General features: G+C 43.1%; 1 protein-coding gene across 7 annotated transcripts in view; it reads right to left on the minus strand.

Annotated features, from left to right (window-relative positions):
• The window catches only part of AK5 (adenylate kinase 5), a 280,641-nt gene that overhangs the window by 33,114 nt on the left and 230,136 nt on the right, over window positions 1–17,391 (minus strand). For all 7 annotated transcript variants that reach the window (XM_002810687.5, XM_009248808.4, XM_063711701.1 and 4 more), the window contains exons 11-12: window positions 7,287–7,450; window positions 4,048–4,164 (exon numbers count right to left, since the gene is read on the minus strand). In XM_002810687.5, the coding sequence (XP_002810733.2) occupies window positions 4,048–4,164; window positions 7,287–7,450 (281 nt within the window). The remainder of the gene's footprint in view (window positions 1–4,047; window positions 4,165–7,286; window positions 7,451–17,391) is intronic.

Consider the following 17,391-nt stretch of genomic DNA (forward strand, 5'->3'; position numbering starts at 1 on the left):
TTTTTCCAGGAATAGAAACATCATTCTAAAACCATATAGAATCTCAAGAGGCCCTGAATTGCCAAAACAATCACCAAAAAGAACAACAAAGCTGGAGGTCTCACACTTCCTGATTTCAAAACTTATTACTAAGCTACAGTAATCAAAAGAATGTGGTACAGGCATAAAGACAGATATATAGACCAATAGAATAGACAGTCCAAAAATAAACTCTCACATATATATGGTCAAATGATTTTTCACGAGGATGCTAATATGGTTTGGAATTTGTTCCCTCCAAATCTCATGTTGAAATGTGACCTCCAATGTTGGAAGTGGGGCCAGTTGGAGGTGTTTGGGCAGATTTCTCATGAACAGCTTGGTGCTATCCTCGTGGTAATGACTGGGTTCTCATTCTCTGAGTTCATGGAAGATGTGATTATAGAAAAGAGTCAGGGGCCTCTGCCATCTGTCTCTCAACATGTGATGCACTGGCTTCTCCCTCACCTTCCGCTGTGAGTGGAAGCTTCCTGAGGCCTCATCAGGAGCAGATGCCAGTGCCATGCTTCCTGTACAGGCTGCAGAACCATGAGCCAAAATAACCTCTTTTCTTTATAAATTACCCAGCCTCAGGTATTCCTCATAGCAATGCAAATGGATTAACATAAATGTCAAGATCATTCTGTAGGAGAAAATATTCTTTCAACAAATGGCATTGGGAAAACTAGATATCCATATGCAAAATAATCTGACACCATATATGAAAAATTAACTCAAAATGGATCAAGGCTGGGCATGGTAGCTCATGTCTGTAATCCCAGCACTTTGGGAGGCCAAGGCAGGCGGATCACATGAGGCCAGGAGTTCAACACAAGCCTCGGCAACATGGTGAAACTCCGTCTCTACTAAAAGTACAAAAAAATTAGCCAGGCGTGGTGGCATGTGCCTGTAGTCCCAGCTACTCGGGAGGCTGAGGCCCGAGAATTGCTTGAACCTGGTAGGCAGAGGTTGCAGTGAGCTGAGATTCACCACTTTCACCACTGTACTCCAGCCTGGGCGACAGACTGAAACTCTGTCACAAACAAACAAACAAACTGGATCAAAATACCTAAATATATAAGCGCTAAAACTACAAAGCTTTTAGAAGAAAATACGGAGGGAAGGCTTCATGGGGATTAGGTAATAACTTCTTGTACAGGACAAAAAGTATAGGCAACAGAAGTAAAAACAGATAAATTGGACTACACCAAAATGAAAAGCTTTTGTGCATCAAAGGACACAATCAAAAGAGTGAAAAGACAGCCTATCAAATGAAAGAAAATATCTGTAAGTCATATATCTGATAAGGAATTACTATCCAAAATATATAAAGAACTCCTACAACTAGACAACAACAAAAAGAAAACAACTTCATTTAAAGCACATGAAAAGATGCTCAATGTCACTAATCATTAGAGAACTGCAAATCAAAACCACAATAAGATACCACCTCACACCCATTAGGATGGCCACTATCAAAAAAACCCATAAAATAACAAGTGTTGGTGAGAAGAAATTGAAATTCTTGTGCATTGTTGGTAGGGATGTAAAGTGGTGTGGCCACTATGGCTGGCAGTATGTATGTATATGTGTAGTATGGTGGCTCCTCAAAAAATTAAAAATAGAATTACCATATGATCTAGCAATTCCACTTGCGGGTATATACCCAAAAGAACTAATGCAGGAACTTGAACAGATATTGTACACACGTAGTCATGGCAACATTATTCACAATAGCCAGAAAGTGAAAGCAACCCCAGTCTCTATCGATAGGTGAATGAATAAAAATAATGTGGCATATACATACAATGGAATGTTATTTGACCCGGAAAAGGAGGGAAATTCTGACACATGCTACAATATGAATGAACCTTGAGGACATTTTGTTAAGTGAAATAAGAGGTACCTAGAATAGTGAAATTCACAGAGACAGAAAGAAAAATGGTGGTTATCAGGAGCTGGGGAAAGGAGGGAGAGGGTAGAGTTTCAGGCAGGTGCGGTGGCTCACATCTGTAATCCCAGCACTTTGGGAGGCCGAGGTGAGAGGATCACCGGACCCCAGGAGTTTAAGTCCAGCCCTGGTAACACAGTGAGATCCCCATCTGTACAAAAAATCAAAAAGTTTAGCTGGGATGTGGTGGTGCACACTTGTAGTCCCAGCTGCTCAGGAGGCTGAGGTGAGAGGATTGCTTGGGCCTGTGTGGTCGAGGCTGCAGTGAGGTATGATTGCACCACTGCACTCCAGCCAGGGCAATAGGGCAAAACCTTGTCTCCAAAAATAAAAATAAATAAAATAAATAGTAGGTAGAGTTTCAGTTTAGCAAGATAAAAAGAGTTCTCAAGATGGATGGTGGTGATGGTTTCATAACAATATGAATGTACTTAACATCCTTGAACTGTACACTTAAAAATGGTTAAGATGAGAAATTTTGTTGTCTATTTTACCACAATTATTTAAAAAGTAGAACAATGCTCCCAATTCCATTTTGTAAAAAACTAGTTGATTTATATTGAGGTTTGTGCTCTTGAAGTGATTTGTTTCATGGGAAAAAACTCATTAGAACTTGGGCATGTGAGTGTCCCCCATCAAGAACTGCCTAAAACTTCCACAGTCATGGGGCTCTGCTCTGCAAATCCACTTCTCCCTGCCCACCCCCATCTTGCTGATGGAAGCTCTGGAGTCAAGGGACAGCCAGAATGGGTCCAGGGTCCACCCATGCCAACTAGACCTAGACATGTTTTCTTTGACTCTGGTTTCATGTAGGAAGTGTAGGCGAAGATGAGCAATTGACCTTGAAGTATTTTGACACCAAGGAAGTTAAATGAAACAGGCTCAGAAGGAGGTCAAAGTAAACCCCCAGAGACACACAAGTACAATTCACCTCAATCAATGTTACTAGAAGTGGATGGCGACGGGTTCCGCAAAATCTTAGTCCTGCCAGCAGCTGGCACTTACCAGTAAGTTGTCACCAGCTGTGTGGCCATGGGGAAGTCATTAACCCTTTCTGGGCTTCACTCATCACCTTTAACATGAGGACAATACTTCCCCTATCTATCTAAAAAGGTTATTAAAAAAAAAATGAGAAAACTGTATATGAAAAATGTTTCAAAACTCGTCTAAAGAGATATCTCTATAAATATGAATTTAAGTTCTCAAGTCAGTATTTGTTTAACAGTGAGGCCAGTTGTACCCTTCTTGCCTGGACTTGTAAGATTACAGGTACTCTCTATAAAGTGTGGGCACAGGATCTGGCCCAGAGTGGGTTCAATACGTGGCAGCCACAACGGTTTTTACTTACTGCTGCTCCCCTGTGAGTATCCCTGACCCACCCTCCTCACTAGGAGAGGGTGGGCAGGGAGGTGGGATGGTGGGAGGATAGTGGGAGGGTGGTGTGTAGTTCTGATTCTGCCTGTCCAGCACCCATTCCCCCGTCTTCTTGTAAGGACAGCCCTACTTTTCCTGGGGGTAATTTTCCTTCCCTGTGTGGCTGAGGTGTGGTGCCCCTGCTCCCTCCTCCCTTCCCATCCTTCCTTGGTCCTCCAGGCTGGGCCAGCCAGCGTATTCCCTCTCCTTCCCTCTTGGCCTCAGTAATTGGTTCAGTGATGATGGGACTGTGACCAAATCCAGGATAAGGAAACACAACTCTGGGTCTTTTGCTGGACCCACTGGGAAACAGAAACACTTTTCTATGAAGCCACTTAGATGGTAGAAGGTAAGCCTTGATCAGGAAGAAAATGAGACCAACACAAAGGAAAGCGAATTAGAGAGAGAGAGAGAGAGAGAGAGTCAGACAATTGATGAACACATTTGGATATCTGGAGTCAACCAAATCTAAACCACTGCTGGGTGTTTTAGTTACTTAAGTCAATAAATCTACTCCTTTTTTTAAATTTCTAGTTTGAATCAAGTTTCTGCCCCTTAAAGTTTTCATTAATGTAATTGGGAAAGAAATAGACTTTGAATTATCCCCCAACCTCAATGATGTCCCCTATTTTTCTTCTGGAAGGATCCCCATAACAACCACTCACCCTGCGTCCGAACTCTTCCCCTTGCTTCACCTCCCGAGGATAGCCGTCAATCAGGAAGCCCCTGGTGTCCCCGAGGCTGGCCATCATGGCCTCCTTCAGGAGCTCCAAAACGATGCCCTGGAGCAAAGCAAGAGTGGTCAGGACCTGAGCTCTTTCACAGAACACTAGAAGTACCCCAAGTCTCCTTCAGTCATCCACTGAGGGAGCGAGGAAGGTTCAGATAAGGTTAACAGCAGACAGCAATTGACCATATTTCATTTCACTCTTCCACCTCCACCCCATATTTTAATATCTATGAAATTGGCAGGTATTTATAATCAGTTCTGATTATATTATAACATAGTTTAATTGTTAGTGTTTTTTTCTTACTGGTATATTCTTACCAGTTATCTGTCTTAAGATATTGGCATCTTAGATTAGATGAGGTAAGGTAGCTGTATTTCATATGGTAGCACTCCATGAATTAGGCATAATGGCAATTTAAAACTAGACAAAACATGGTATAAAAAGTATTTTACTGGCTGGGTGCGGTGGCTCACACCTGTAATCCTAGCACGTTGAGAGGCCGAGGTGAGTGGATCACCTGAGGTCAGGAGTTTAAGACCAGCCTGGCCACCATGGCGAAACCCCATCTCTATTAAAAATACAAAAATTAGCCGGGCATTGCTGTGGGCGCCTGTAATCCCAGCTACTCGGGAGGTTGAGGCAGGAGAATCGCTTGAACTCGGGAGGTGGAAATTGCAGTGAGTCAAGATTACGCCACTGCACTCCAGCCTGGGTGATGAGCGAGACTGTGTCTCAAAAAAAAAAAAAAAAAAGGTATTTTACTGTTAACTTTTTTCCAGTAAATATTTTATAAAATTTGACATCTACTGACTTAAAAGACTTTTGGTAGATGTAAAGTAGCATTTTCAAGTAACATCACTTTCTTTGTTGAAAATTTGTATTTAGCAAGTGCTTATGGTAAATGAAGTAGGAGAAATACACCAGAGTCTGGAAATTGGTAGAGGAAAAACGCAATCAGCTGCCAGTGGAGGAATTCCCTGCTCGTGGGCTCTCTGGCTTTTGGCAGGGGCTTGGGGAATGCGGCCATTGCGAGTGTGGTTAGAATCTATCCCTAGATAATCGTGAATGAAGTCCTCATGAAGTTTATATTCTAATGAAGAAGACACACAATAGATGAACAAATAAATATATAATGAAGAGTCAGCTAAGATAACTGATAGGTACAAAATTAAAGCAGGACAAAGGTACAGAATGCTAGAGGAGTTACTTTCTGTAGGGTGGCCAGGGAAGGCATCTGATAAAGTGTAACACTGAAGTGGAGATCTGGATGAAGTAAAGGAGCAAACTATGTGACTATATGAAGGGAGAGCATCAGGCTGCAGACACAGCAAATGCAAAGGCCCTGAGGCAGGAACAGGCTGACTTGTGGGAGGAACAAGGAGGCTAGTGGTGGGGGGGAGTGAGCAAGGTGAGAGTGGTGGGAAATAACACTGGAGAGGGAGCTGGAGGCCAGAGCTGCAGAAAGGACTCTGGATTTCATCCTAAATGCGGCGGGCAGCCATTGGAAGGTTTTGAGGAAGGGAATAACACACTCTGATAAATGTTTTAAAGAAATCATTCTGGCTGTGTCAGAGGTGTTTGAACCAGAGCAACTCCATCTTGAATAAAGGCTGGATAAAATAAGGCTGAGACCCACTGGGCTGCATTCCCAGAAGGTTAAGGTATTCTCTCTCTCTCTCTTTTTTTTTTTTTTTTTTTTTTGAGATGGAGTCTCACACTGTTGCCTGGGCTAGAGTGCAGAGGCGCGATCTTGGTTCACTGCAACCTCTGCCTTCCAGGTTCAAGCAATTCCCCTGCCTCAGTCTTCCAAGTAGCTGGGATTACAGGTGCCCGCCACCACGCCCAGCTAATTTTTTGTATTTTTAGTAGAGATGGGGTTTCACCATGTTGGCCAGGCTGGTCTCAAACTCCTGACCTCGTGATTCACCTGCCTCGGCCTCCCAAAGTGCTGGGATTGCAGGCATGAGCCACTGCGCCCTGCCAGGTTAAGCATTCTAAGTCACAGGATAAGATAGGAGGTCAGTACAAGATACAGGTTATAAAGACCTTGCTGATAAAGCAGGTTGCAGTAGAGAAACTGGGTAAAACCCACCAAAACCAAGATGGCAACAAGGGTGACCTCTGGTCATCGTCACTGCTACACTTCCACCAGCGCCATGACAGTTTACAAATGCCACGGCAATGTCAGGAAGTTACCCTATATGGTCAAAAAGGGGAGGCATGAATAATCCATCTCTTGTTTAGCATATCATCAAGAAATAACACATAAAATGGGTAACCAGTAGCCCTCGGGGCTGCTCTGTCCATGGAGTAGCGATTCTTTTATTCCTCTACTTTCTTAATGAACTTCCTTTCACTTTACAACTTGCCCTGAATTCTTTCTTGCACAAGATCCAAGAACCCTCTCTTGGGGTCTGGATCGGGACCCCTTTCCGGTAACAGCTGCTGTGAAAAGAGGACACTTTAGGGAAAAGAGTGGGCTCCAGGAGGCCAGCTAAGTGGCAACTGTAATGGTCTGTTTTCCTTTCATGAGGACCATTCCGGCTTCCAGGTGGGAAACAGAGTGCAGCTGGTTAGAGAGGAATCAGACAGCTCTGTTGCTAACAGAGACTGTATCATACAGCCCTCATTACAGAGCCTAGCATGGGACCCAGTGTGGCAAGGATGACTATTTCTTGATATCCCTACCATTCAGCTTCTTAGAGATGGATGGTGACTTAAGAAGAAAAAAGACAGAAAAGGGGACATTCTTAAATTACACAAGATAGCAAATTTCAAGATAATCATACCTCCCAGAACTAGACCAAAGCATTATTTTATATTTTCTGGGGGTTTCTAATTCTAGGCTCTGCTGCACCACACTCACTTCTATTTTGAAGCCTTTCCAATTCTAAAGTGGGATGAATTTGGGGGGGAAATGTGAAATTAGGCCAACATTTGAGGGTCTGGTAGAGCAACAAGATGGAAGGAGCCTGGGCCAGCTCGACCTGGTTGGGCAGAAGGGCTGTCTGCTGTAGACCTGCCTGCATCTGGATTGCTGCAAAGGAGGGACATAAAATACAGCTATTGTTTCTTTGGGTTTCTTAGTTCCAGCAGCTCAGATTCATTACAAAAACCCCAAAGGTCTCCCCAGACAGGAAAGGCAGTAATGTGGGTCAGGCCATGTTGCTTACTGAGGGCACCAGGTCTCCACGTTCCATAATGTCTCTGATCAATTTGCTTCTTTCAGATTCTGATGCCAGTTCCTCACGCAGGAGCTCGCCAGTTGAGAGATGTGTAAATCCATATTTTTCCACCAGCTTTTCACACTGTGTGCCTTTGCCAGAGCCAGGACCACCTTGAAAAGAAGTCATGTGTCAGACATGCATTCCAAGTCTGGTGCCTCATTTTTAATGGTAGTTACCATGGTGAGCAAGCCTCAGTGTTCCAGTCACTAAGCATGTATTGGGAACTTGAGATTTGCTATACCAGGAACTGTGCTGAGAGTGGTGGATGCAAGTTGAGAATGGGATACAGCCCTTGCCTTTAAAGAGCTTAGATTATCCATGAAGCGGGAGGGGGCAGGTGTTACAGAAAAACAGGCAGTTACTTTTCATAGACCATTTGTAACCCATGGTCACAGGCAGTTAGTGAAGACGAGTACAGCCTACTATTGGGGCACAGATGAGGGGTACTTGGCTCCGTTTTGGTAGAGATGCAAAGTCACAGAAGTTTCCTTGGAGAACCGAACCTGCTCATGTGCAAAGCACTGGCCACAATTCCTGATACTTAGTGAATGCTCAACAAATGCTAGCTTTTAATTTAAAAAAATAAGTGTTTTTATTTTCAGCAATCACAAACTTACAAAAGGGTTGTGAGGACAAAGAACTTTCAGAAACACTTGGGAATAAGTTGCTAACTGGATGCCTCTTTACTCCAGAACCTTTTAGTGTCATTTCCTACAAGCAAGGAAACAAGCACATCCTCCTTCATAATGATATCCTTGGACCCCTCCAAATTTCAACTGAATTGTCCCAATTGACTCAATAATGTCCTCTGAAGTCAACGGGTCAAATTCAGGATCACACATTGCCTTTAGTTGCCATGTCCTTCTGCTCTCCTTCAGTATAGAACAGTTTCTGTGGGTTTCCTTGACACTTTTGAAGATTATGAATAGTTACTTTGTAGAATGTCCCTCAATATGTTTTATTATCTTATTTTTTCCCCTAGCTATTATCAATTCTGAGTATCTGCCATATCCCTTTCATAATAGTATGTCATAGGATTTTACATCTGAAAATAATAATAATAGCTAACCTTTATCAAGTGCTTATTGCACCAGCCACTATTCTAAACATTTTAGGTATTATGTACAAGGTTATATAAAATAACCTTAAGAGGCATGCACTGTTATTATTCCCATTTTACAGATGAGGAAGCAGAGGCACAGAGAAGTTAAATCCATTGCCTAGGCTGCACTGCTAGTGAGTAGCAAGCCCAGGATTTGAAGCCCGGGCTCTGACTCTCAGAGGTGTTCCCTTCTTTCCTCCCCACTGTGGCCACATTGACCTGGGCACACTTCAGGTCCTCATCCTCTCCGCCTGGCATATGGCAATCACTCCACCTCCGCATGTCAGAACAGAATGGGAGGGGCTTTGGAGCCCCACAGACTTGCTAGCAGGATGATGTGCCTGGAAAGCAGGGCACTCCCACCTCCATAGCACTCAATGGCCTCCTGTGCTCCCAGAGTAAAATTCAAATTCCCTACAGCAGCACCCCAACTCTCCAGAATCCAGTCCGACTCTACCTCTCCAGCATCTTTCCCTGCTATTTCTTCTTCTTCTTCTTTTTTTTTTGAGATGGTCTTGCTTTATTGACCAGGCTGGAGTGCAGTGGTGCGATCTCAGCTCACTGCAACCTCTACCCCCCAGGTTCAAGTGATTCTCCTGCCTCAGCCTCCCAATTAGCTGGGATTACAGGTGCGCACCACCATGCCTGGCTAATTTTTGTATTTTTTGATACAGACAGGGTTTCACTACGTTGGCCAGGCTAGTCTCGAACTCCTGGCTTCAAGTGATGCACCCGCCTCAGCCTCCCGAAGCGCTGGAATTACAGGCATGAGCCACTGTGCCAGGCCCCTCTCTCCCATTTCTTATCCTCCTCCAGCACTGTCATGTCCAACTAACACAATTCTTGGACTAACAGTTCTTTCAATGCTTTCCATGTGCCTGGAAAGGAGGGCACTCCCACCTCCATAGCATTCAATGGCATCCTATGCCCACACAGACTTTTCCAGGCTACCATGCTTTTGTTCTTCTTGGTCCTCAGCTTGAAAGGCCCTTCCTTCCTCCTCTTCTCTTTGTTTTCTCCCCCAGCTTTATTGAGGTATCATTGATAAAACTATAAATTTAAGGTGTACAATGTGATGATTCGATATACATATATATTGTGAGATAATTACCACAATCTCACAATTATGGAGGTTTATTAACCTCCACCTCACATAATCTTTTTTTTTTTGTGCTGAAGACATTTCACATCTATTCTCCTAGCTAATTTCAAGTATACAATACAGTGTTGTTAACTGTAGCCATCATGCTGTACATGAGGTCTCCAGAACCACATCTCCTCACTTCCCCAGCCCCTGGCAACCACCATTCTTACTATCTGCTTCTATGAATTTGACTTTTTAAGATTCCACATACATGTGAGATCATGCAGTATTTGTCTTTCTGTGCCTGGCTTATTTCACTTAGTATAATGTCTTCCAATATGTTGTCACAAATGGCAGGATTTCTGTCTTTTTATGGCTGAATAATATTCTATATTCTAGCACATTTTCTTTACCCATTCATCTTTTCTTTCTTTCTTTTTTTTTTCTTTGAGATAGGTTCTTGCTCTGTCCCCAGGCTGGAACACAGTGGCACAATCACAGTTCACTGCATCCTTGAACTCAAAACTCCTGGGCTGAAGCAATCCTCTTGCCTTGGCCTCTTGAGTAGCTGGGACTACAGGTGCACATCACCACACCCATAGTTTTTAAATTTTTTGTAGAGACAGGGTCTCTTGCTATGTTGCCCAGGCTGGTCTTGAACTCCTGGCCTCAAGCGATCCTCTCACCTCAGCCTGCCAAACTTCTGGGATTACAGGCCTGAGCCACTGGGCCCGGTCACATTCATCCTTTTTTCTAATGATCAAGGTCTTCCTCAGCCCTTAGGTCCAGATCACATGTTTCCCCCTTCTGGCAGGAGCCAGCCCTCTCACCCTCAGCTCTGTTGGAGCCAATGCTGTAAACAGCGCCGGGTGCTCCCTGCCTGTCTTACTCTTGGGCTGCCGCTCCCTCACTGGTCGCCGGCCCTGCAAGCTTCTCTGGGTGCCCTGAGCACATCACACAGCACTTTGCACATCGTAAGTGCGCCATAAATGCCTGACAAAGTTTTCTTGCTAAAAGGAAATATTTACCATCAGCATGCAAAACATGATTGAAATTTTAGTATGGTAATGAGGATTTACAACTCATTCTGCAATTTTCCTGGTTTGCCTTTTTTCATACTTAAAACTCCTTTCTTTGTGCAGTTGGCAACTTCCCTCTTAAGGGACAACATTAGTTGTCGACCCTTTTTAATAGAAGGGCCCCTCCTTCCCCCTTCTTTGCCTTGCCAGAAAATCCAGGAAAGGTCTGAGTTTTCTATCTTCCGCTCATCTATACAGCTGCTCTAAGCCAAATGTGGAGGAGGTCAGACCCCTCATAGTATTGTCAGGGATGGGCTGGATGTAATAGGAAAACAGCAATTATAGAGGCTCCCCAAAATAATGCAGACCACTTAAAGAAGCAGCCAACTGCCAGCTAATGCTATGTTTACTGTAAGCACTATGCCTCCCGTCTCTCAGTATAATAGGAATGGAGAGTGTGGGAACAAGGAGGCCACTCCGGAGAAGTGGTGCTTCCAGGTAAATGACTAAGGGGTGCAAGTGGCTGAGCTCCTGCAAAGTCCATCAGGGCTTCTGTGGCTGGATTTACCTGGAAATGCTTTTCCTGGGATGGCTGGGAGCCCTCCATGTGGAAAAGATATTTTCAGACTTGGCTTACAAAGCAAAAATGCCATGTTCCAATTATTTTCTTCCTTTAGCATCCTGCTAATACGACTATTACAGTTTTTGTTCCTCTAAAATGTTATTTAATAAATCTCAACACAAAGGCAATTAAAAATCTTCAGCTCAAATTAACAACAGCTGTGTGTTGAACAGCAGCCGCTGCCCTAGTTAGAAACTTTTGTGGGAGCAACAGCTGCAAATTTTTAGCATTCTTTGGCCAAATGGCGCAGGCACTGTGGAATTTTAAGTAATCTACACAATAGCTTGATTCTTCCCTTGGCTCCAAACTGAAGAACAAAGTGATTTTATCACTGCAGTGAAAGCACAAAAACTGCCGGTATAAACATAAATTTTCATATACTGCCACTGACATATCTTTGAGGTCTTAACTTATGACTTTTAAATAAAAAACAATGATATCCCTCCAGGATAATTTGTTACACGGCAAAAGATATTTTGAGGAACCACATCTCAGAATGAGTGGGCTGTGTCCTCTGGTGGCAAGATGACTGATGACAGACAGGAGCTATCACATTTACTGTCATCTCACTAATTTTTAGTGTATCATTACCCAAGGCTCGAACCCCTGAACAAGCCCATACACCATACTACGTGATGTGATACACAAAGAGAGTGTGGAATATGAGCATCTATTTTGAAGGTGTCTGTAAATACCTCAAAAAAAGGTGGAAAAATGTAAAAAGTGTTCCCTGTGAGGCCAAAGGTGCTATATTGTGAAAAGTGCATGTACTGTGAACGCCCACTTTGCATGTCAGTAAGTCATTTCCCTACAGGTCTCGACAGCATTGCCACAGAAGGAAGGGAGGCGAGAGACTGCATGGGAATTGCCAGCCCAGGGAGTCCAAGTCTGCCTTCTCTTCAGTACCTGGTGTTCTTTGAGAAGTAGAACTGAAACCATCTGCATCACCTCAGCATGCCCACGTGGGTCACCTTTCCCAGTTTGATTTGTATTGACAGGAGCAATCCTCTCCTGTGAGACAGCTTCTGGATTCAGCATCCTGAGCTGGGCTCCTTAAGATAAGGACCAGCCTCCGCTTCCCAGGTTCAAGCGATTCTCCTGCCTCAGCCTCCCGAGTAGCTGGGACTACAGGCGAGTGCCACCACTCCTGGCTAATTTTTGTATTTTTAGTAGGGGCAAGGTTTCACCACGTTGACCAGGCTGGTCTCGAACTCCTGACCTCAAGTGATCCACCCACCTCGGCCTCCCAAAGTGCTGGAATTACAGGTGTGAGCCACTGGGCCTGGCCTAAAATGACCTTTGTTGACATTTTATTGCATCTTACTAACTCCAGGATGTTACCTGGAATTAAGCATGAAGTTAATTAACACAGCTCTTTTTAAAGAAACATCTATTGGACAGCCAGAATGGGTTTGACGCTGCTAAGCACTAGAAATAAAAAGACCCAGAACTGGGTCTTTTCCATCAGAGAGGTCACAATCTAGTGGGGAGGATGGAGAGGTGAACCATCATCACAGCAGTGCGATAGGTTCTATGAGTGGGGCCTGTAAACACCATCGCAGAAGCACTGGCTGGGACTCCTTAGGAAGGGGAAGGGTAATTAATCACCTCTGCCAGCACAAGGAAAGTGTGGGAAAGATGGCATAAGGCTGAGCCTGGTGTCTTCAGTAATGGAACTTGGAGCATGAAAGTGCTCTGCATCTGCACAGGGGTGGAAGTGGAGGAGTATGAAGTATTATGAAGGGCACAGGATGGGTGATCTGACAATCAACACTGGTTCTACCACTTACTAGTCACGTGGTTATAGAGCAATCTTTTAATTTCTCTGAATCTTAGTTTCTTATCTGTAAAATGGGGGGAAATAATCACCAACTTTCTGCCTCATTGCACTTTAGGGTCTCCCTCCTCATCTCCCATACCTGACCAGTTGCCAAGCTCTGTCAAGTCTACATTTGAAAAGTCTCCAGCTTCATCCATATCCCTACAAAGGACATGAACTCATCATTTTTTATGGCTGCATAGTATTCCATGGTGTATATGTGCCACATTTTCTTAATCCAGTCTAACATTGTTGGACATTTGGCTTGGTTCCAAGTCTTTGCTATTGTGAATAGTGCCGCAATAAACATACATGTGCATGTGTCTTTATAGAAGCATGATTTATAGTCCTTTGGGTATATACCCAGTAATGGGATGGCTGGGTCAAATGGTATTTCTAGTTCTAGATCCCTGAGGAATCGCCACACTGACTTCCACAATGGTTGAACTAGCACATGTACCCTAAAACTTAAAGTATAATAAAAAAAAAGTCTCTGAAATTTGTCCCCTGTTCCCCCAAATGTCAACAAAAATGTTCCTATTCCCATCTCTCTGTTAAAATATTGGTGCTTGGCAAAAGCTATTTACAATGAAGGGGGGTTATACACCTCTATAGCTCTTCCTGAGTTACGTTGTCTGGCACATCAAGGTTTAAATTAAACATAATCCAAAGTCAGTAATGAATTTGGGAACTAGCCATTACTTCCAGACTTCCAGACCACTTGCAGGTACTTAAGATATACCCGTGTGTGCACGATCTCTCTCTCTCTCTCTGTCTTTCACACACACACACACACACACACACACACATATGTGACAGCCTATGTGAAGATACACGTATCTAGTTTAGAACTCAATGTTTATTTTCTCTAAGTTGCAAAGCAGAGAGAACAGTATTCTCTGGGTTTAACTGCTATCAGCAAAGCTTTCCAGGCTTTCATTCCTATTCCACCCCAGTCTGAGAGGTCTTTAAGCCTCCTCAGCACCAATGACCTTCATCACTAACCCAATTTCAGCCCCCTGTGGCTCTAGCTGAAACTGAGCGTTCGTTATTTGGATCTATTCTCCCACTCTGATAGCATCTTTCTCTCCCTTTCACTTTTCCCTTGACCTCACTTCTCTTCAACTTGTTCCTTGCCATCGTTATGACCTCACAGGGTTGGCCCATTTCCTTTGGGCTCCACTTACCTCCCTAGCTAGCTGGACGCCAGCCCCTTTCTAGCAACTTTGAATCCTTTGCCCTACTTAAGTTCTACGGAACCTGCCGTGTCACCATCAGCCTGCTCTCCCTGCCCAGCCCACCATAGGCTTTATTTGCATCTACTCTGGGCTGCTAAGAGTTCCCTTGAGAGAGTCCAAAAACTGAGCCAACTGAGTCATGCTATCTAACTTCATAATAGTTTTTAATGCTTCTTGGCAAATATCCTTCTTTTTTCCTGGTATCAAGTTGGACATCAATTGGATGTCCATGAATGGATGCTAGTATTTCCCACTGTCCTTCAGCACATCCTCATTCCTCTCACTCTTAACATTTTTAACCCTCTTACTCACTAAGATGAAGACTGTCTCATTTCCTCAGCATTTTCAAAACATTGATGTTTCTATCCTTTGCCCTCCATCCTTCTTTCTCCTGTCTGGAAAACTTTATGCCATTTAGCTTAAGGCTAATTTCTCTGCTTTGGCTCCCATAAAATACATACATATATTACAGATAACTTGATACCCTCTTTTTTGTCCATATGAAATTTATTTCTCTTGGTTGGCAGCTTCTTTTCTGTGTAACATCATGCTCAGTTTTCCCCAGTCCACACAATAAGGATCAGAATTATTATCTGTAAAATGAGGCAGTTACTGTTGGTGATGGTTAGAAATCTTTCTGGCTTATTCCTAGTAAAATTCCATAATCTTACAAAGGTCGGACACAGCTTTTTTTATACTGTGGTACTATTTTACCAGCTATTGTAGTACTATATATATATGATTTCCCTGCTTTGGCTCCTGTAAAATATAAATATGAATATATGTAAAATAGAAATATATATAATGTAAATACATATATTTTACAGGAGACAAAGCAGGGAAATTATATACATATAAAATATATTAATAGATAAAGCATATGTATGTACAGATACATGTATCTAGTTTATATGTATGATATATATTATTTACTTAAAATTTTGTCTTCCTTATTAGGCTCTGTGGTATCTGAGTGTGGGATCTGGGTCTGCTTTGCTCGTCATGGTGCACAAACACAGTGCCTGAAATATAATAGACACTTTATAATAGCAGCTGAAAGACTAAAAAATTTAATGATAAATGGATCCTCTCCTGCCTGTTCCAAGAACTTGACGCTCTCTTTTTTGTCCATATGAAATATATTTATCTCGGTTGGCATCTTTTCTTCTGTATAACATCAGCTCGGTTCTCCCCAGTCCAAATGAAAATATTTCTACCATTGCGTGTGTCCCCTGAGTTATCTTTGTATTCTTTTTATTTCTTTTTTTTTCTTTTTTCAGCAGTGGAAAACTGCCTGTTTCCATTTCCTCTTCATTTATTGACTCCCTATCCTCTTGGAAACTATCTCATACCTCATCACACTCTGAAATTGCTCTTTTCTAGTTCAACAGCGATTGCTTATTTGTCATATTACTTGTTGGCTTGCTTCTAGTCTTTGATACCTTTGACTCTGTAACACCAATGACCAACATCTCAAAATTCTCTCTTTCTCTTGCCTCTAGCACATACAGTTTGCTCACGTTCTCTTCCTTTCTTTGCCAGGCCGAAGCTCGCAGAGGGCGGAAACCACTTCACTTAGGCTGGCATCCCCACAGAACCTGGCCCAGTGTCACAGACAATTGTTAACAAGAGCCAGTGTCCAGGAGCCTGTGGCCCCACAAAAATGACAACTCTGCTCCTTTCACATAAAAGGATCACTGGACCCAAGGGCTTGAGTTCCAGGTTCACACCTCAGGCCATTCTCCATCTGGTTAGATGACTTTGATCAAGTCACATATCTGCTTTGAGCTTCAACCTCTTCATTACAAAATGGGGGTGGTCACAATACCTGTTGGTTGTGAGGATAAAATAATGCATGTGAATCTCTTGGATCGGTAGCTGGCAAAGTGAAACACACAATAAGCATCATAATTATTATCTGCAAAACAAGGCAGCTACTGTTGGTGATGTTTAAAAGTCTTTCTCACTCTTTCTAACTTACTCCCAGTAAAATTCCATGAGCTTACAAAGGTTGGACACAGCAGTTTTATATCCTGGTACTGTTTTAACACCTTTAAAGGTGCATAGTCTTCCCAGTTACAGCTTGTGGGAGGATCAAATATCTTTTGCAAATCAAACTATCTTATTTCTAATCTTCATATTTTAGAAATCTATCATATTTCTGCCTGTTGAAATATTTCTTTCTCCCTAAATGAAAATAGGTCCCTATGTTGGGTTAAGTTTTTTGTGACCAAATGACTCTTCTCTGAGAAAAACTATTATGCCATCAGATCATGAACTGACTGTGCCCTAAGAATGATCCTCAACCAGTCTGGGCCCATGGGTCAATTGAAACCTTCTCCATCTGGGAAGAGCTGCATCACTGTGCCAAGCTTCAGCAGGCTGTTGCTGGGAACTGACACTCTTGGACCGAAAACAATTGAGATAAATAGATCTTTATCCTCAAATACAACATCTTTATTAGTTCTGAAATGCACTGACTGCTTCAGGTTATTTGGTGAATGAGTGGAAATATGCCAGGGTCAGCTGAAGGTTATATGGAAAAACTTTAAATGGGACTGAGAATGTCTTGATAGCAGAAACCATGCCTTATTTATCAGTGCCTGTGTATAGTATATCAATGAATGAATGATGGACTATCTGTGAGCTTCACAGAGGCAACCCTGTACATGACAAGAAAGTCAATTAGGGGACTTTGGCTCTTGACCACTCCTGCTTTGAACTAGTCGAGTGATTCTGGGAGAGTCACTTTGCCTCTTTGGGTGCTAGCTTCTCTGTTTGTAAAGTGAAGAAGCTGAATTAAATGAGTGGCTTCCTGTGTTAGATTGTATTACTTTCTTAAATATTCCAGCTTTCCTTCCATAGTGCTTCTCTCTGTGCCTGTGAAAGGGTTACTCATCCCCACCTTCTTTTTTTTTTTGAGATGGAGTCTCGCTCTGTCGCCCAGGCTGGAGTGCAATGGCATGATCTTGGTTCACTGCAACCTCCACCACCAGGGTTCAAGTGATTCTCTTGCCTCAGCCTCCCAAGTAGCTGGGATTACAGGCACCCACCACCATGCCTGGCTGTTTTTTGTATTTTTAGTAGAGACGGGGTTTTGCCACATTGGCCAGGCTGATCTTGAACTCCTGACCTCAGGTGATCCACCCACCTCAGCCTCCCAAAAT

Source organism: Pongo abelii, chromosome 1, assembly GCF_028885655.2.
Source record: "Pongo abelii isolate AG06213 chromosome 1, NHGRI_mPonAbe1-v2.0_pri, whole genome shotgun sequence".
Lineage (NCBI taxonomy): Eukaryota > Metazoa > Chordata > Mammalia > Primates > Hominidae > Pongo > Pongo abelii.